The following is a 20,899-nucleotide window of genomic DNA, read 5'->3' on the forward strand; positions in this document are numbered from 1 at the left end:
ATGTTTTTTACGGCTGTTGCAACGTTTATTCCCTTCCGAAGTTCGAAAAGCATAACATGCCGTAAATGCACTTTATCAACACTCATTTTAAAAGTAATCTTTCTCGAAGCAGTTTGTATCTGCACAAATATTTTTGATTGGAAGGAAAGCTGCACACGTCACCTTTTCAACGATCTGACTTACGTAGATAGTGGTATTAATGACAACACGTTACGCCCGTTCTAACGCCATCTATTGCAACTCCGCACGAACTTTAGCACTCACCATAAGTAAAATTGTACTCTCCCTCTAAGTAAAAAGATTCATTTAATCAGAACACTCAGATAACTGAAATTTATTCAGTTTGCTGTAGTATTTATTTTCTCTCTCTTTTTAAGAGAGAGAGAAAATAAATACTACCGCAATAATAAATACTACCTTTAAATAACTACCTTAAAATAAATACTACCTTTTTTCCTTCTCTCTCTCTCTTTTTAAGAGAGAGAGAGAGAAGGAAAAAAAACTATGTTTTTTGTTTTTTAGAATTTCTCAAAAGGCCAATTAATCTACTAAGAACATAAATATTATGCATAAATGTACTTGAAATGTGGAAACAAATCATAACGAGTAGATCGTTCTGTTAGCGCTAATGGGGGGGGGGGGGGGGGTTGCCCCCCCTTGCTTTAGGTTCTAATTTGTTAAAATAATCGTCAATTATTATAAGTGTTGCAGCTTAATGTATAGCTCGTTTAGCCTATATTTTCATTCATATACTTTTCCAAAAGGTTTTTCAGTTCAAAATAGTGAATTTTGACACATTTTCAACACTCCAGTGACAGCTGTACTATTTTTATTTAATGTTCGTCCCCCCCCCCCCCTTTTTCTTTTCTCTCATCAAAAAAGGACATTCGCTTTTCTCTTCATTTTCATTGAACTATTCAAAAAAGAAAAAGTCATGATTTTTTGTTTTGAGATTTTGGAAGATGTGTTGTTACTATATAAAGTCCTCCCAAAACTGGGGGGCATTGCCCCTATGCCCCCCTCTAAATCCACCCATGCCCTTCTGAACTATTCAAAAAAGAAAAAATAATAATATTTTTTTAAATATTTGGAAGATGTGTTGTTACTATATAAAGTCCTCCCAAAACTGGGGGGGGGGGCATTGCCCCCCTCTGCCCCCCCATAAATCCGCCTATGAGATTAAATGTTCTTTCGCTGCCTCTAGGTTGTTTATTTTACAAACTTAACTACTCCTCTTAGGCAATTAAGACTGTCTGAAATAAACAACCATACAGTTGCAAGCCTTCATTTGCACAAGATTAGACCATTTGCTCCTTTGTCTTGACTTTTTGTCTTTGCATAATTAAGGGTACTATAGTCATGATTTCAAGTAGAAATCATTATCTTTTAGATTAAGTTTGATTGTACCTTAAAAGTTATTACTCCTTCACATTTTTAATTTAGTTGCTAAAATTGGATGTTAAAACAAAACTTCATTTTTTTTTGTCGTATTATCCACATGAAAACTTCACGAAGCAGTAAATGGTGGGAGAGCATTAATCTTTCATGTTATTTAATTTGAACTCAGATACATGATTATATTATTGATACATTTGAATACCTTACACATTCCCCCTCAGCGGCCAAGAACAACGTTCTCCTCTCTTCCTCGTCACAGAGGACAAAACCAACTGACTCAGGAGAGTCAAAGTTCAGTCGTGAGGGATCGCAAGGGATGTGCAGCACCCTCTAAGTGAACACGTACAAACACCGCAAATTATACACATTTTTTTCAGTATTTAGGCCATTTTTAGGACTTGCGGATTATACGCCACCGTGTATAATACGCATGAAAATATGGTAATTTTATTATTCTGCCACTTTTTTGTCTGCTACGGGGTAATAGGAATAATTTCATTTAGATATTCCATCACTTAACAATACCATTCTTTAAGGTTAATTTTTCATTTTCAGCCAAGTATTTCGTGAAGAACTGGAGCGAATAATCGAATCACAGATGAGTGAAGGCCATGTGCAAGCAAACCTATCTGCTCTCCAACAAGTGACAGAATTGCTGATGCCTCACACATCACGCTCAAGTAGTTCTATGGTACGGTCAGGCTTTTGTGTCATTCCGATCAATGACATTCGGGGTGTTGATGGACTACGATACGCCAAAGGAGAAAAGGTTCAAAGAGCTAAATTGGCTGCAGTGTACAGGCTGATAGATTTATATGGATGGGCTGAAAGTATGTTCAACAACATTACTGTAAGTTTGTTTTTATTTATTTTTAAAATCTTCACAAAAATCACAAAGCAATAAATTATCCCGACTGAAATTTGTAACTCGGATAATATTAGAATTTCACTTATTGCGAATTTACTCTAAAGCTGAGGTTTAACCCATTCCCTGCCCCGGAGGATACAGGATCGGCCTTAGCAGTCTGTTAAAACTGACGCGGCCAATGCAGGCAGGTCACAAGAAAATGGTTCCTAACTGGTTTCGACGATCATGTATCGTCACTGTGTTTCTAGCAGTTTTTGCTGCTGCCGAATGTATATCGGCGATCCTTCCAGGGACAGAATCACGTTATTGCACTTCTCTGTTGGGTTCTGGTACTTTTAGGGGAGCGGTACTCAAGCTCTTTTCCTTAGTCAAAAGGGACATAACTTATAGTGTTTTAAGAAACAGTTGTAATTTATTTTATTTTACTAAGATATTAACCATAGTATACAGTACATGTATTATAATGCTTTAAATGATTAGGATTTAATCTTTCCGTGGAAGCTTTGTTTCTCAGCATTCTGGCATTTGAACTCATGATGAATAAGTGTGAAAATGTTTCCTTACAGTTACAAATATTTTTGTGCTTGAATGAGGCAAAAAGAAACAGAAATATTTTTCTCTTATCAAAGACCCACCTTCTCATAAAGCATCCTTCACTAAATTTATCATAATCCTCAAATTTTATAATTTATTTTGCACAATATTGTTTCTTAAAATTCTCTTGCATATTTTAATTTTGTATGAGTATATTTTTTAAAATTATCATATGTTTACTACGCTTTTTATTTATTATTATTTATTTTTCATTTATTTTTAAATGATGTTATTTACAAACTTAAATTATAACTTTTTAGATTTGCGGCACCCGTTGATGAATTTCTAGTGAAACGGTTTTGAATATTTTTTAATTTCAGAAACAAAAATTTTGACGACCACATTGACTATACGTAAAAGTTGACCACGGAAAGCGTAATATGTAAGAAAGCACAAATAAAATGTCGAATTCTTTTGTTTAATGTACGCTTTACTCATATGAAACAAAACATTCCTTGTCTCCCTTTCTTTTTCAAATTTTATTTACTGTCTTAAAATAACTCCAATGTTTTAATTACCTTCTTTTATGAGATTTTTAAAATAGAAGTAAAATATTTGGTTTCTTTTCAATATTCAAATTGCCTTAATTAGTAAATAATCCCATGAAACTAACATTTATCAAAGTATGTTTAAAAGAAAGAAAAAAAATCTGACTCTATTTCAAGCAAGATTTCCTTCTTTTTCTTCTGAAGTTTACATCACTTGTTCTAAAATATAGCAGTAGTAAAGCTTGCTTTGAAATTCCTTTCCCATTTCAACTGTTTTGTTGTAAGAAAATGATGTGGAAGGGTTGACCACAAGACACCATGGCTTTCTGACCACTCTTTGAATGGAACTAACTTGCTCGGTTGTTTGCGAAAAGCGCTCCTTAGGGAATGGATCTCCCAGGGCGTCTGTGTTATTCCTCTCTTAGCTGGGGGGCTTTTAGTTATGTGCAGTCCTAGCTCTTGGGGTAGGCGGCCGCCTAGGGTGGCAGGTTTTAGGGGCGGCAAACTTTGAAGTTGAAGCATTTTTTTAGAAAAAGCCTGAATATCTGTTTCAACGCTATAAGGTTCACAGCTTCAATGCTAAAAAAATATTTTAAAATGTGTACTAGTGCTAGAATATGCTGGACATAACAGGAAATTTCCTACATTGTTTAGCATAAATAAGCAAATTACAGAATCTGTAATCTGCTTATTTGTGCTAAACAACATTGGATATTTCCTGTTATTCCTAGGCACAAAGGTATTTATTTAATGCTTAATGCAAGACATAGTTCGGAATTTAACTAGAAATTCAATTTAATTTTAGAGGTAGCAACTATGTGATTTAAAAATCTTTTGAAAATACAGTCGGACCTCCATATATCGAACTTCCACATATCGAAATTTTCTATATATCGAAATTCCAGCACGTTTCCATGTTCATTACATAGAAAAATTGTTTCTGTATATCGAAAAAATCTCTATACATCGAAATTTTTCTCGAGACATTCGTAGATTTTTTTTCCACTTTAAACTGTTTGTCTCATGAAAAATGAAGGTTAGGGGAGAATATTATGTTCACTAAAGGTTGCTATGAAACTCATATGGAATCTGGGGCTGAGAGGTGTGTAGATATGTCGTTGTTCCGTTCTGGAGTTCTAAAATTCCGTCAAGTTCATTTCAAATCTTATTACCAGTAACACTGTAAAATCAGTTTCAAGTTATCCCTTTTGTCTGTTGATTATCATTTTTAGTCTTTTAACTTCAGTAAAAATCATTCAGGTTAAGTATAGATTGTGGTTTTTTTTCTTTTTCTCTCGATCACATTGTCAAAACGAAAATACCCTAATATTGCGGATCAAGTTGAATTGACGAAAAATGAAGATGTGTGACGAAGCAAAAGTGTAATTTCTGTTAATTTTTCAATTCTTAACTTTTAATCTGATGCTCGTATAAATTAGAAATTGGGTTTCATACACGAAAATAAGCTTGAATTTTAATGTTTTAGGAGATTTTTAGGATAAAATAAGATCGTTTCTATATATCGAAATTTCTATATATCGCATTTTTTTCGGGCAATTTGCTACTTTGATATATGGAGGTCCGACTGTAATCTGTTTCAGTTGTCATAAGATGCACTACTTTAATGCTGAAAGAGATAATTTAAAGTGTGTATCAGTACTTGGATATACAAAACCCAGTTTGGAATTTAACTAGAAACTCACAAACATTTTAAGCACTTTACTATTATTTTTATTTTATAAATATATTATTTTATATTATTATTATCATTATTATTCAAAAGAAGGGGCGGCACTTGTCAATATCGCCTAGGGCGGCAAAACTACTAGAGCCGACCTTGGTTACATGCACAGAAATATCCTTTAAGGAAATAGGGGATTAGCCTCAAGTTTTGATCTTTTGTACTCATTTATCTTTAAAATACTTCCCACACTTGAGCAACTGATATCTTGGCACTCAGAAGGAGTTTATAAGTCATAGGAGTTACGATAAAAGAACTGACCAGCAAAGAATTGTTTCTGTGTACATTGGTCGTTTCAAAGTGTCACAATGTATCAAAATGCATCGAAGAATACTTTTTATCCTCTTAGAAAATCATTCACACACTTAAAGCATTTTTGTCCATTCAATTCCCTTGCTCACAGGTTGAGTCTATCAGTCAATGGTTTGAAGAATGTTTTGTTGAGGCCTTGAGAAAGATAGATCATCTTACAGTTTTTTAGGTTTACAAAAAGAGAAAAAAATGATACTAAGAAGTAAAAATAAAAGTAAATTAATAAAATAATTAGTCTTATAAAAATTATTGCTTTATATCCTATCATCTATTGCTTATTATTTTCCCCGTTATGCACTGTGTAAATTTAATGAATATTTCAGTACATATTAGCAAGCTTGTATATTATTGCACTATTTAATCCAGTGCCTAAAAACTAATAAAACGAAGCGATTTTCAAAAGCCAGCACAACAGCAAAAACATTAAAATCCCGATAGCAAAATGGGGAGAAAAGTGCTTTTACAATGTAGCAAAAAGCAACTCCATTGGTTGTCTGTGACATGCACACTAAGGGTTTTGATCTGATCATGGAATGGGTTAAGTACTAAAAGTGATACTTTAGAACTGGAAATGTTCTGTATTTTTCAGATTCTTTTCATTTGCATTGCTGTATGGTGAAAATATTGCTGTATTTATCTACTAAATTAGTTTACAGCCAATAATCTTTTAAAATTTTGAATGTTATGCACTTGTGTCCAATCAACATCCAGCAACAAACTCTTTTTCCTGGTTAATAGTTTTAAGAACGACTTTTTACTGAAACTTTTAAATTTATAAAATTTTATACAGTAATATTATATAATTTTTTAGGAAAAAAAAAATCATTCATTAAGTTGTGTTTTTGTATGATATTAAAATTTATTTCTTGTTTATTTTACTTTCACTCTTTTTTTCTGTAGGTTCGTGTAAGTCAAGACCAGGAGCATTTCCTTTTACATCCGTATGGCTTACAGTATCATGAAATCACTGCATCTGCTTTGCTGAAAGTGGACATGCAGGGGAATGTCATTGATCCTGGTACAACAAATTACACATTCAATCGATCTGGGTTTTCTCTTCATGCAGCCATCCATGCTGCCAGACCTGACTTGAAATGCATCATTCAAGTTCATCATCCTCCATGTATAGCTGTGAGTAGTTTTGTGTACTGTTTGACCACGGATTGTATGGAATTGGCAAACATCCAGTTAAGGCGACTCCATCTGAATGAGGGGAAAAATAAAAATTTGATGTGCGTATTCCGCTCATTTGAATGAGACTCTGCTTAATTCAGAGGCTAACATACATCTGCAAAATCTGACATCCCTGAAAACTAATAGATGCTCCCATTTCCGCGTGTAAACCGGATGTTTGCCTTTCCATACAATCCGTGGTTAGTATAATATTCATAATTTGGCTTCTTGTGTATTTATCATAGTTATGCATTTGGCTAATCAAATGCATACCTGCCAACACTGCTTTTTTCAGAAGTTTCCTGGATTTTGAGTTTATCTCAATTTCTAATAGAAATCTACAGGCTTTTATAAAACTTAGGGGGAAAAAATCCCCTTGTTTAGGGAATTTTTGAAAAATGAATAACAGTCCCAGTACAATTACTTTTGCATAGGGGTCATTCCATGCGAAATGAGCAAATCAGCTGTGACTGACATGTCACAGATTTCAATGAAAATTTTTATTTAGGTAAACCATGCATATCTATGAGGAAATGCAAAGTATGGGAGTTTAAAAACTGTTTGTTGCTTCGTTATTGACATTAAAAGTTGATGCTTACGCTAAGCCTAAATTTTCGGAGTTCATTGCTGCCAGTTTGTGACTCAATAATTCCATAAGTTATAAACGTACACTTAAAAAATAAATATTTCCGCATTCTATAAACAAATCTCTATTGGGAAAAAGCAAAGTAAAATTTATTCGGATCTCTTTTTGAATCTTAGATATTAACAAATATTGAAATTTTGCCAATTTACTTCAGATTTCAAATCTCTTCTAGCTCTTTTAATGAAAAAATAACAGTAAAAATGATTCAGATTGAAAAACTATCTATAAGTAACTATCTGCTCTAATGTAGTAACTGTTTATGAATTTCTTGATGACGAAATTGTACTTAAAAAAATTGAAAATTTCATTTTTTCCTCTATTTCAGATGTTTTTTTGGAGATGAGGGAATGCTCTAAATTTACTCAAGTTTTTTTATGTAATATATTAAAGTGTATTTTAGATGCTATTAAATTTTAATCATTGGTATCAGCGTATTTTTGTTACTAGAGTAATTTGGATTTAGGCAAATTTTCATTAGTTAGTTCTTTTTATTTTAAGTTTAGCAAAATTAACCATTTCTTTCGTGTTTCATTTTCTCAAAAGCATGTTTATGAAGTATTTGCTAAAATGTACATCTTTTTAAAATCGAAATAAATATTAAATATACTTGCTTTTGCATCATTGAGTCGTTTATCTAGTGTTTTGAATACTCGTAATTTCACATAAGAGTCAATCCATACATGTTCCATACAGTATAAACTATTCATTCATGTTCAAATAGTTCTAAGTTAAAAAATTAAAATAATTATTTTGAAAATTACAATGTTTTTTCAGTATAATGTATTATATAGGGCACAATATACGTAATTTAAGAAGATGCAATGAAGTTTTCACACTTTTTAGCCTACTTTCCCAGTAAAAGTCGGAAAAAGAAGAAAAAAGCATGAAAGAAGGCTTAATGCATCTTAAAAATATCGCGAAAAACAAAAAAAAAAAAAAAGTCAAAAATAAACAAAATAATTAAATAAATATCGAAAAATTAAAAATTGGAAAGTAGGGTATTGAGATGGGGAAAAATGTCTGTCGGTCTGTCTGTCTGTCTGTCCCCCCCCCCCCTTAATAACTTTCGAATGAATAGTCCGATTCAAACAAACTTTTTTTTGTTCGAAAGATCTCGGCGAGGACACCTCATTCCCATATTTCACTTTTTGATTTGAACTATTTTTTGTTCAATTTTGAACAGTTCAAAAAAACTTAACATTAGCGCCTACGGGGAAATTCAAGGCAATTCCGAACTGTAAGGCGAATTTGCTTCAAACAAACTTTGTAGGAAAAAGCTTTTGATGAAAAACTTGTATATAAAATATCTTTTTGATTTGAACAATTTTCCCTTCAATTTTGAACAGTTCAAATCCTTTAACATTAGCGCCTACGGGGAAACTGAAAGTCAATGTAGATTCCCTACTTGAAGGCGGATTTACTTCAAATAAACTTTGTTGGAAATAGCTCTTGACGACCTACTCCCGACTCCGACAATTTTGGCGCACCTGACTCCGACTCCGACTCCTGTGCCCGAAAATTACTTGGACTCCGATTTCCCGACTTTGAATCTGACTTCGTAGCTTTGGCAAAAATTTATACACGAAGGACAAATGACTGACTCCGATTCTTAGATATTCGACTCCGACTTCTTTATCCCAAAATGAGATTGACTCCGACTCCGACGTTATGGTTTTGACTGTGAAATAATTATTGTTGATTTGACTTGTTTTTATTTTTACGCTAAAGTTTTAATTTAGGTATTCAAGTTTCGGCGAATAAACTCGAAGTCATATATGTTTCTACATAAAGATATGCGCAGACGATTTTTTTTTTTTGACAATGAAAATTACTTCTTTAAGTTGACATTTTATTGTTTTTATTTATTTTGCTCAGTGCATTAATTCATTTGAAAAACTGTTTTTGGCAACCGGGAAAAAGAAACGATTTTTTTTTTTTTTTGATATGATGTATTTATTTTAATGAGCTTATTAATTTTAATTAGTATTTTTTCGTTTTGAAAGCTGTTAAAGATTTTTTTAATGGAAAAAAGTGTATTAGCTGCTTTGTTTAAAAGTTGTTGCTATTTTATTTGTTCAGTTTTTTTTTACGCATCTAATTTTTTAGATGAGTGAGGAATGTTTTATTCCTAGAAATCAGCTTAAAGTATTTTAAAAATATGTTTGAAAACATTTGCGATTGTAGCTATTTTTGAGAATGTTGATCAGGTACTAGAAAGTAGTATGGGTATACGGGAAAGTAGGCTCGTCTAGTTCTAGACAGAACTTCTTGTTGTTTAGTGTGTGAATTGACTAGCAAAATTTCTCAATTTCAAAGACCTGTATCTTTTTTACAAACCAAATACAAAAAACAATATGTATAATATGCATAGTACTTGAATGGAATATTCAATTGACCACGAAATTTTATTTTTAATTCCATCCCCTTTTGGTTTACAGGGGTCTAAAAATGTCATTTTTGTCATTTTTCCGATTTTTGAGGGGCTGTAATCTATAAAGACTGCACAAACACACAGCAACAGTTACATATTCTTTTAAACATGGTTCCAGTGATTAGTTTTTGCAGTATTTCATTTTGTGTTTCCGTCTCCTACGCGAGTTATCTCCCTTTGAAATGAGTAAAATTTTTACATTAGGCCCTGAACTTTAACCTGTTGCCGTTATTTTAATTATTAACTTACAGCTACATAACTCAGCATGTAAGACTATCAATTTATGCGCTTTGACATCAAAGCGTTAAAGTAATTGTCATAAATGTGATTCAAATAGATTTTGGCCAAAATGCAAAGATCTAAAAGTACCATTTTTGACTACGACAAATCACTTTTGATGACCTCTAAAAAAATCAAAGGTCCAGTTGAGAGAAAAAATAAAAGTGTTTTAAACATTTTTAATATCCAGCTTTTAGGGATATAAATTTCAAAAAAATTAAAAATGGTTGAGCGCACAAATCCATCTAACCTGTATGGATTGACCCATAAAACACAAAGAAAATGCTATTTTTCTGAATTTTATTTTACGTTTGGAAATCAAAAACCAATTTTGAGTTTCTCCAAGCAAATAGTAGAAACACAGCTCTATATTCTTGTAAAATTTTGAAGTTGTCTGAATTTTACCTCATTTGAATTTTTGTGTGTATGTGAAGGGGAAAATCATCATTTTACAAAATGGCACTAAGTTTAAAACTCATTTTGAAGACAAAGGAGTTAAAATACAACTTCAAAAGTAAGGTATTTCTTTTATGATACTTTAGCACATTATTGGGTATTAATTTCATCAAAGCTAATGCATTCCTTAAAGATTGAGATTAAAAAATAAAATGCTTAATTATGAGAAAATTGAAATATTTTCAGTTTTTGAAACTCAGTTAAGAGTTAACTATAAAAACTTTGAAAATTTTACTGACATCAGATTAATTATCCTACTCCATAGAGTGCAACAACATATAACTTTTATGTTTTCATTAAATAGTTAATAAGATACAAGCCTTCAAAAATGCAACATTTAGCATTTATGAGAATGCTGTTCAATTTGACCAATTTTCGATTGCATGTAACTATTCAAATAAAAAATTTTAAACAAAAATATTTTAGATATTTTTATATAGGCATAAAAGGAACCTGTATACCAAATTTCATAAAAATCTGTTTCCATGCGGCCACCACTTTTTTGCGAATTTTGCTCATTTTGTATGGAATGACCCATAGATCTTCTCTCAATTTATTTAATCTCCTATTTTCTCCTAAATAAACTTTTATTATATACTAAGTGCTAATTTGAATTGTATTCTTCAGTCATGTTTCAATCAGTTTTTTTTATGTGTACATAGTGATGTGAAATACCAGAGTATTTATTTTTAGGGGTAAATACCCATACCCGGGTTAATACCCAAAATGGATATTTACCTGGGTATTTATTTCAAAAATTTATATTCAACTAAAATACACTATATATATATATATATAATAATAATAAAAGTGAAAAATATTGAAAAGACCACACCAAGAGCCCATAGATGCGCAACACAGTAAAATTAAAAAGCCAAGTAAATATAAAATTAAGCAAACAGAATTACAAATATTAAACAAATTATAAATAACAAATGATGATAAAAAGGAAAAATGCAAACAGCTATTAAGTAGGAATAGATAAAGAGTGAATCCAGAGCTCATCAGCCGTGGAGGATTCATTAATTATGGTCAAAAGACCAAAATTTTAACTATGAACTAGAAGAGAATGTTTAAGCTCCAGTACATGTAATATAGAGTAACAATGGGCAAAAGCACCACTTGCTAAGCTAAAAACAATAAACTAGAGCTCAAACCTAAAACTAAAAGCAGGGGGTTTCGCCTCGACTAATTAGGAAAACAAGTTCCGATAATTAGCCTTCCACGGGACAGTACCTGCCAATAACAAAATTGTCTTACCTTGAAATCCACGTAAACAAAATCAAATCCATTGTTCAACCTGATAAAAAAAACTATTCCATTTGTCAACAAAACATTAAAAACATAAAAACATATCCAGAAATCAGTCCATAGACATACCGAGTCGCCTGTTTCGCACGTGTAAAATTCATCCACCCCGGTGATTCATAAAAAATGGTTTGTCACGGTTGTATCATACATTTACACAGTTAAACAGTTTCAAAGGAAGCGAAATGTTCATCAAAGGCTATACTTAAGCAAATGTTTTCAACTAGATTTTTAGGGAAGTTATTATTAAAAAGTAAGTTTTTGAGTACTGAAATTTCTTGCTTAAATGCAGAAATGGTATTGCAAATTCTTTTAATTCTGATAGCTTGCGAAACAATAATGCCAATAAAAACCTTTTTACTTAGGCAGGAGGAAAAATCTTGTAAGCTGTTAACTGTGAAATTGAATTCACGTCTTTTATCATAGATTGTAGTGGAACAATTTGAGTCAATTTGTATGTTGATATCCAAGAAATTAAAGCTATTTTGATTAGAACTGGTCTTTTTGAGCGTTAATGAACTATGATAAATAGTTTTGCTAAGTTCAGAAAAATTAGGAAAATTTATACACAAAAGGTCCTCAATGTATCTGCAACAAAGAGGTGTAGAGGAAGGATTGTCAATTAAATATTTTCGCTCATAATATAAAAGAAAAAGGTTGGCTAATGTAGAGCTAAAATTAGCTCCCATTGCTTTGCCATTAATACTTTTATAATTTGTTTAATATTTGTAATTCTGTTTGCTTAATTTTATATATATATATATATATATATATATATATATATATATATATATATATATATATATATATATATATATATATTATATATATATATATATAACCAACCACTGTATTTGGCCAAAAATTGTATTTTGATCACCTATTCAAAGAATTATTGTGTGAAACAACTTAGCAATCTAAAATGATATTCACATTAAATGTGTTGGATATGCCTAATCAATGTTGATAGCCGAATTTCAGGTGTAAAAAGCTTAACTAGTAACAAAAAAAAAAAAAAAAGCAAAAAGCAATTTTTTAAGGTTCTAGTCTTTTATAACCCAGTAATATGTCTCTGCATACCATCAAAATGTACCAAAATGTCGCTCAATTTATTATTACTATTTTTTTTCTTATATCTTTTGCAGAAATTTCCTCCATACCTAGTGCAAGTGTTCAGGCCTATTCTGCATCTCATTTTTTCATTAAGCCTTTAATTTAAAAAAAAATATAATTTATAAATTTTTATATTTTTAATCTTTCATTTTACGGTTTATGTTTTAAAAAGAAAATCATCACCTTTTGATAATACCTATTTTTTTTTTTTGCCAAATGTGCAATTACTAAGGGATTTACTCTGCCTTCGGATATACCCCAAAAAAATATTTGCTTTCCCACCCTACATCACTAATTGCGTATATTAAAAATAGTTCGAATAAAATTTCATCATGAAATACCGGGAACAAATGCAAATGAGCAAGGCAACAGAAAACAATATTTTGTTTTTTGCTTATTAATGGGAAAACTGTTTCTATATTTGCCACGTTATCGCTTAAAAAGTAATAAAATAAATAACATTATAGTCTTAATAACTTTTCAGTTTATTCTTCCAAACATCCCTCATGCTTCCTTTTTTATTCATTTTGGATATGACTAACCTAGATTGTGATTTTGAAATCCTGATGTTCATCATTGAATTGCTTATACTTCTCCAAGTATGACATTGAAAAGAAAGATTCTTTGGTTCACGATATGTTTCTTTCATAATTTCATCAAGTCTTTCAATAAAAAATATTATAAACTCTGTAATACATATGAGGCAGTGAGAAGCAAAGGGATGCAAGTGGACTATTTTAAGTGTCGAGTAAAACGCGTTTAAAGATTAGATCCTAAGTAGACTTTCATTGAAATTTTTTTTCTAAATCATGCTGTATAGCTGCACCTGCCAGGGCTACTAATACAATCTCTTGCCCCAAGACAGAGGAGAGGTTCATCTACCATGTGTACTGGTTATCTCCAAATTTTTAATTTTGCCACTTGCATCCCTTTGCTTCTCATTGCCTCATGTATATGTATCAGTTTTACCAATTATTTCATATTTAGATTTAAAAAAAAAAAAAAGCCCATTCACTTTTTGCATTTTTTTTTTTTTGTAAAATACTCAGCTTTTGAGTATTTACCCAGGCCTGGGGTAAATACCCAAAAAATATTTACGTACTCGCTGGGTATTTACCCGATCCACATCACTATGTGTACACAACCTAAGAAACTTGCATTCGATGTGTTTTGAGCGGTAGTAAAAAACTTATATTTTTTGCTCAACAACAACAAATAACCCAATATACCAGAGATTCTCAACCTTTTCACTGTTGAGGACCACTTGGTACCCTCTCTAAACTTAAGCAGACCACATAAGATGGAAATAATCTTTCCATAACAATTATATTACATAAAATGAGATGACCAGTGGTGTTCTTATAGGGTATAACTCTATATACTCTGTGTATTCTCAAACATTTTTTAGACATAGCGTGTACCCTCAAGCTTCATAAAATTTCATATTATGACATACTATGTATGTGATCACATACACACAGTGACATATCCAGGATTTTTCCAAGGGGAAGATTTGATCATACGATGAGTTTTAATGAAATATATATATATCATTAAAAATCATCATAAAAAGTTCACACAAGTTCGCATTACAACATAAAGTTTTGTCAAAAAGGGGGGGGGGGTAATCCCCCCCTTGTATACGCCACTGCAGACACATATTGTGCGTAATGGACTACCAGGAGTATACCCTCAGAAAAATTAATGGGACCCAAAAGCTTTCTTCAATACATTTAATTACAACTACAAAAATAAAATTAATTTTCACTAGCTGTTCGTGGACCACTTGAAAATTGTTTCAGAAACACTGCAGCGTACCATTACATTACAATTATTTACTGGATTTTTTTCTTGAAAATTTAACAGGTATACAAATTTGATGAAAATGCTTTTGTGGACATTTTCCATTGATATCTTTTGCAAAAGTGTTCCTTGGGATATTCTTCTGTAGAATTATCTGTAGAACTATTTCTTTGAAACTTTATACAGTAAAACTTGTAAAGCTGACCTCCCTTGTAAGTTGACCACCTGTCTAAGTTGACCGCATTTTTCAGAATTAGTCCTATATCATATAAATCAACCTCTATAAGTTGACCACTAAAGTAGTGCACTGTAAGCGGTCAACTTACACTGGTTTCACTGTATAAGAATGAGGAAAACTAGGTACAGTGAAACCCATCTCTGTCCCTGCTAATGTAGTTTGAAAGTGAGCAGGGAGATGGAATATATTGTATTTGATCCGGGGGGGGGGGGGGGGGTTGGTACTCAAAAGTAAAATTCAAAACTAGAGTGTCTTTGTGGCACTGCAAGAAAGAATCATGTGCAATTAGTGCATTAAAGTTGTTTACAATTCAGTTGCAAGGTTGCAACTCTATTTGAAAAATAACAAGTAGAAATGTTTAAATTGATAATTGGTTTTCACAACATACTTAAAAATGATGCTAAGCTTATTTTGAAAACTCAGCACCCTGTGACCATTTGAAGTATCTTGCTGCCCTTTTGAGCAAAGGCATTGATATCGAACCTCTCTTTTAGAGAAATGCTCTTAACATAGTACTGAAAATTGAGCCCTATTTTTAAAAGAAGGCCTCCTTTAACCCGGCAGATAAGAAATGCTTCTCAATGCAAGAGCAAAACTGGTTTGCTCCATGTAAATATTTTTGATGTCCAAAGCCCCATTGAAATTTTCAGGGGGATTGTTTTGAGGGGTAATTTTCCCTTTTTACTTTCTTCTATATCTAATATATAGAAGAAAGTATTGGATTTGTGCAAATTTTCGAATTTCGAATTTTGACGGATTTGAACGTTTTGAGGTGTGCTGAGTCCATTTCGACTATTTTTGGAAAATGTCTGTCTGTCTGTGTGTGTGTGTGTATGTGTGTGTGTGTCTATGTGTGTGTGTGTGTCACGTCTGTGTGTGACCAGTTTTTTGTGGCCGCTCTACAGCAAAAACTACCTTATGAAATTGAACGAAATTTGGTACACATATGTGCCCCTATGTGAACTTGTGCCCATTGGTTTTTGGCTCGAATTCCTCCAAGGGGGGTGGAGCAATGGGACGTTTTTTGAGTTACGCGTGCTTGCTATTCCTCAGGAAGTAACTGGCGGAATCAAACAAAATTTGGTCCATATGTTGCCATTAACAGGAACAGGTGCTGATTCAATTTTGGTGTCAATAACTCTAACGGGGGTTGAGCTATAGAACATTTTTTGTCGTCAATTGTGACTGCTGTATCTCAAGAAATAACGAACGGACTCTAACAAAAATTTTTTGACAAGTAGCCCTTAGTGGGTATAAGAGCTGATTTTATTTTGGTGTCAACAGCTAAAAAGGGGGGGTAGCGCAATCGCCCGTTCTTTTTTTCCATTGTGAGTGCCCTATGTCAAGAAGTAATGCTACGCTCTGGTTGAAATTTGGAATGTATGTGAATCCATACGTAAACAGGCTTTGGTTCAATTTTGACTCCAATCGCTTCAAGAGGTGTTGATTTTTTTATTTTTTTTGCGAATAAAAATAGCTTTATTAATGCAACAATAAGAAAGATAAATCGTAATAGATTGTCGTCTGCGTATTTCTTGTGATTTTAATTGTATGGAAATGATCGGAAATATTATCTCAATGATTTAAAATTTTTAACTGTTGCCATCTTATGTTTGTTGATAAATAAAATATTTGTAATTAATTCAAGTAAGGCTTTTAAAGTAACTTTCAATTTTCGCTCTTTGTTTTGTTTTTACAATAATTCAGACATTGGGATGGTCGTCAAGTTTTTGCATGTGTAATTTTGTTTTTGTTAGGAATACATACCTGCCAACTTGTACGGTTTGGCCGTACATTGTACGGTTTTGGTACAAATTGTACGGTTGTAAGGTTATGTACTAAAATTGTACGGTTTCGCGTAAAATTTCCCCCAAAACCTAAAAATGCAAAACTTTCGTTCAAACAATCGAACGCGCTCAAGCCCATCTATCTACGATCGACCGGAGCCACCGCGCAATGCTTAAGCCCGCCTCCATGCGTCGATCGTGATTTTTAGCAACTCGTTGAGCATCCACTCCTGCCGGCTAGAAAGACGTGCAGCAATAGCGTAATCGGCGTTGCTCGCCTCGTGTGAATTTATTTTTGGATTTTGCTTCCGTAACAGTGTTCTTTCTTTCTGGATTGAATAATCGTCACTGCCGTGAAATGGAAAAGAAAAAAAGGAAAAAGTTATAATCAAGTGTTTCTGGAATCCTATGCACAAGAAATCCCCTGCATAAAACAGTCAAGGAAAGGGCCCTCATTTGCGCTCTATACCATTTGCAGTTGCGATATAAAAATTGCGCATGGTGGCAAAAGTGATATTAAGGACCATGTTGCAACTAAAAAGCACCAAGATTATATGGCAATTTAAGAAAAATCTCAGAGACTCGGGACATTCTTTAATCGTGTGGACGATGCTGCGGGAAGTGATGTCATACGCGCGGAGTGCCTCTTCACCAGTTTCATATTAGAGCATAATCTGCCTATAGTAATAGCTGATCATGCAGGGCAACTCTTTAAAAAAATGTTTCCTAAATGTGAAATTGCTAAAAAATTTGCATGTGGTCGGACTAAAACGAGCGCCATAATTAAGGAGATGGCGTTAGAAGGTAAAAACTCATTAAGGGACATTCTACAAAAAACAGTGTTTACAATCTCTGTTGATGGTAGCAATGATTCGAATGCACAAATTTATCCTATTGTGGTAGTTTATTTCAACACTGAAGAGGGCAAAATAAAAAATTCTCTACTAGCTCTTCCTGTGCTATCTGGGCGCTGTACTGGAGAAAACATTGGGAAATTATTACTTGATACCTTACAGGTAAAAAGCATTAGTGTAGAGAACTGCATAGCTTATAGTGCAGACAATGCAAATGTAATGATTGGCGATAAGAAGGGTGTTGCTGCTCATCTTAAAAGCAGAAATGAAAATCTCATTGTCATGGGCTGTGTTTGTCACCTTATTCACTTAGCTGCTGAGAAGGCAGCCAACTCCCTTTCTGTATCGGTGGATGACATTTTAGTCGACATATTTTATTATTTGGAGAAAAGTGCAAAGAGAAAAGAAGAGTTAAAGGATTTGCAAGACCAATTTGATGTGGAAAACCACAAAATTCTTAAACACGTGTGTACTAGGTGGCTGTCTCTAGGCAGGAGTTTAAAACGGTTATTAGAACAATGGGATGTACATTGTAGTTTTTTTAAAAATCAGATCGTGCAAGCGGATAATTCTAAGAAAAATTCTTCACTTGAATCATACCGAATTCCCTTGAAAACATCTAAGAAAAGCTCTTCATGCAGCAGTGAGCAGCCAACCAAAAAATTGAAGACAAATTCAAGTTGTGCTATGAATATGCCAAGTTCAAGTAAGAAAAGCACTGTATGTACTCAGAGTTATTTGACAAGAGAGGAACAATTACTTATGTTTTAACTTCTGATCTGAACAAAGCTTATTGTTTATTTTTGAACTTCATGATACCAATTTTTGAAAAAACAAATGTAATATTGCAGTCTGCAGAACCGAAAATTCATATTTTGAATTCTTTATTGTTAGAAATGTTTAAAGATATTTTATGCAAATTTGTTCAGCCATTTGTTCTCAAAAGTTGTGTATGTATAACTGATGTGAAGTATGCTGAGAGATGCAACCAGAAAAATGACCAAGATTTGTTAATTGGTAGTGCTACCTTAAAAGTAGTTAGTAAATTAGAAAGTAAGGAAAAACAGCAATTTTATTCTGATGTTAGACAGTACTTTTCTGCATGCTGCAATTATATCCGACTCAAGTTTCCGATTAATAGCGATGTATTAATGCATGCTGAAGTTGCGGACATTGACAAAATTTCCCAAAAGTCTTTCATGGATGTGCATTATTTTTTAGATATCCTTCCAGCTATTAGTTTCAAAAATTCTAACGAAACTGAAGATGAGGCCAAAGATCAACTCCAAGCAGAATTTTGTGCTCTACAAATTGATGACTTACCACTTGAGGTAATAAATGAAGAAACAGTGGATAAAAAGTGGTTTGTTTTGGGGAAACTTAAAGCAGCGGATGGATCACTTAAATATAGTAGAATAGCTAGATTCATGTTGTGCATCTTAACAATACCACACAGTAACTGTGAATGTGAAAGAGTATTCAGCTGTGTGCGGAAAACAAGAACTGAAACCCGAAGTTCTTTATCAAACGAGAACTTAGAAAATGTTTTACTAGCCAAAAACATGCAGAAACAATTCTGCTATCAACAGAATTTTAATAAAGAGTTTTTGGCTAAGGCTAAATCTGCTTCGTATAAACATTTAAAAAGTATGGAGGCAGAGTAATTTTTTTTTTTTAATTTGCAGTATGAGGTTGGACCAAAATTAGGTACCCCAGTACCTCATCAAGATCTATTTTTAGTTTTCAATGGCCTTCTATGTTTTCTAGTACAGTTATGTTTCTTGTAATGTAATAAAAATGTAAAGGAAATTAGAGTGTTATTGTAATTTTGAATCATTGTAAGGTTTTGAACGGGAGATTGTAAGGTTTTCCAAGTAGACATGTTGGCAGGTATGGGAATATTGCTTCCTCGTCAAGCATGGGGAGGGATCAGAAAAAGGAAAAATATAGAAGAAAGTTTCGTGATGGCCACAACATACTAGTTTTTTAAGGCGATAAGGGGCTTTCAGATGAGTAAAGATTGGTCAAACAAAAGTTTTTTCATTCATTAAATTTTTTAAAAACTACACCTTTAGCTAAACCGTTTAAAAAAAAAAAAAAAAACTGAATCGGTGGAAAACTGGCCAAGTTATGACACTTTTTGTGGGAGCCACGCCCCCTTTTTTTACTAAAAAATGCATATAAGAAATGCATATAAAATGCATGAATAAAAAAAAAAGCATGTAATATTTAAATTTTTAATACTAATACCATTTCTAATGAATCATAAGACCTTATTTGTGGTGAATTAGTATTAAAAACTAAATTGTTTATTCAATAACGAAATTTGCAATATAAAACAGAAAATGCCGATTTCCTCAAAACCTAGTTTTCGACATAATTACAAAACTCAAACTGCTCCTTGCAAACGAATTATTATTATTTAAATCTGCTGAAAATTTTATGCCAAGTATTTAAGTGGTTTGTTAACATTTGTTGTGAAAGATTTTTCTGTTTGATTAGTTTTGTGGAGTTTATTTGCTATATTTTATTGAAATATGAACATATTTTATCGAAAACGTCTAGTTTTTGGTTTTTTTTCTCATTATTTATCTTTATTACAAAATTTTGAAAAAGTAATTCCAACATCCTAATTTCGGTTGTTTTACGCATCATATTTAGCTAGTATTTTATAAATTTGATGAATTTTCGTTTGCAAGGAGTAATATAACCAAAGCGTTATAAAATCTAAATTTAAATTTAAAAATAAATTAAATTTTAAAATAATTCAATGAAATTTTATATTTGAGGTGGTATTAGCTTCATGTAACTATGCTGAAAATTTCAAAGAAATTCATTGAAAATTACTTAAAAAAAATTTAAACCCCCGTATCGCCTTAAGGGAGGCTCTTGTTGGGGGGGGGGGCTTTGCAATATTTAAGGAGTGCACTTTTGCTTTTTTTTTGGTGGGGGGGGGTCACCCCTGTCAATGGTATTTCTTTCAATTTAAAGGTTGAGTTTTAAATGTTATAAAATGAATTTACTTTTGGTCTGGAAATTCAACTCAAAGTGATTTTAATGGTTTTATCTAAAATGTTCTGTAAATTGTGTTAAATACAAATAAAAAAGTTGGAAATATTTTTTTTCTAATATTGACTGCAGGTTAGTTAAATGAACGAAAAGTTGTTTTTTTTTTATTTTAAAAGTTTTTTGATTTTATTTGAGTTTGTACAGAGAGAACCATGAAAAAGCTTAATTAATATTTATTTTGATGTCTGTTGTTTCTAAAATTAGTTTTTTGCAGTGTCAAATATTTAAAAAAGTTATGTAGCGTACATTTTTGTTAGGCTTGCCGGATTTCTGAAATGTTCCACCAGTATGCCGGAATGCCGCCCCCCTCTCCCCCTAGGTGGTACACAACCCTGGTTTTT

At 32.4% G+C, this 20,899-nt stretch overlaps 1 protein-coding gene across 3 annotated transcripts in view; it reads left to right on the top strand.

The window, feature by feature from the left end:
* The window catches only part of LOC129225158 (protein hu-li tai shao-like), a 114,226-nt gene that overhangs the window by 41,280 nt on the left and 52,047 nt on the right, over positions 1–20,899 (top strand). For all 3 annotated transcript variants that reach the window (XM_054859721.1, XM_054859719.1, XM_054859720.1), the window contains exons 3-4: positions 1,954–2,248; positions 6,302–6,532. In XM_054859721.1, the coding sequence (XP_054715696.1) occupies positions 1,954–2,248; positions 6,302–6,532 (526 nt within the window). The remainder of the gene's footprint in view (positions 1–1,953; positions 2,249–6,301; positions 6,533–20,899) is intronic.

Source organism: Uloborus diversus, chromosome 6 (genome assembly GCF_026930045.1).
Source record: "Uloborus diversus isolate 005 chromosome 6, Udiv.v.3.1, whole genome shotgun sequence".
Taxonomy (NCBI): Eukaryota; Metazoa; Arthropoda; class Arachnida; order Araneae; family Uloboridae; genus Uloborus; species Uloborus diversus.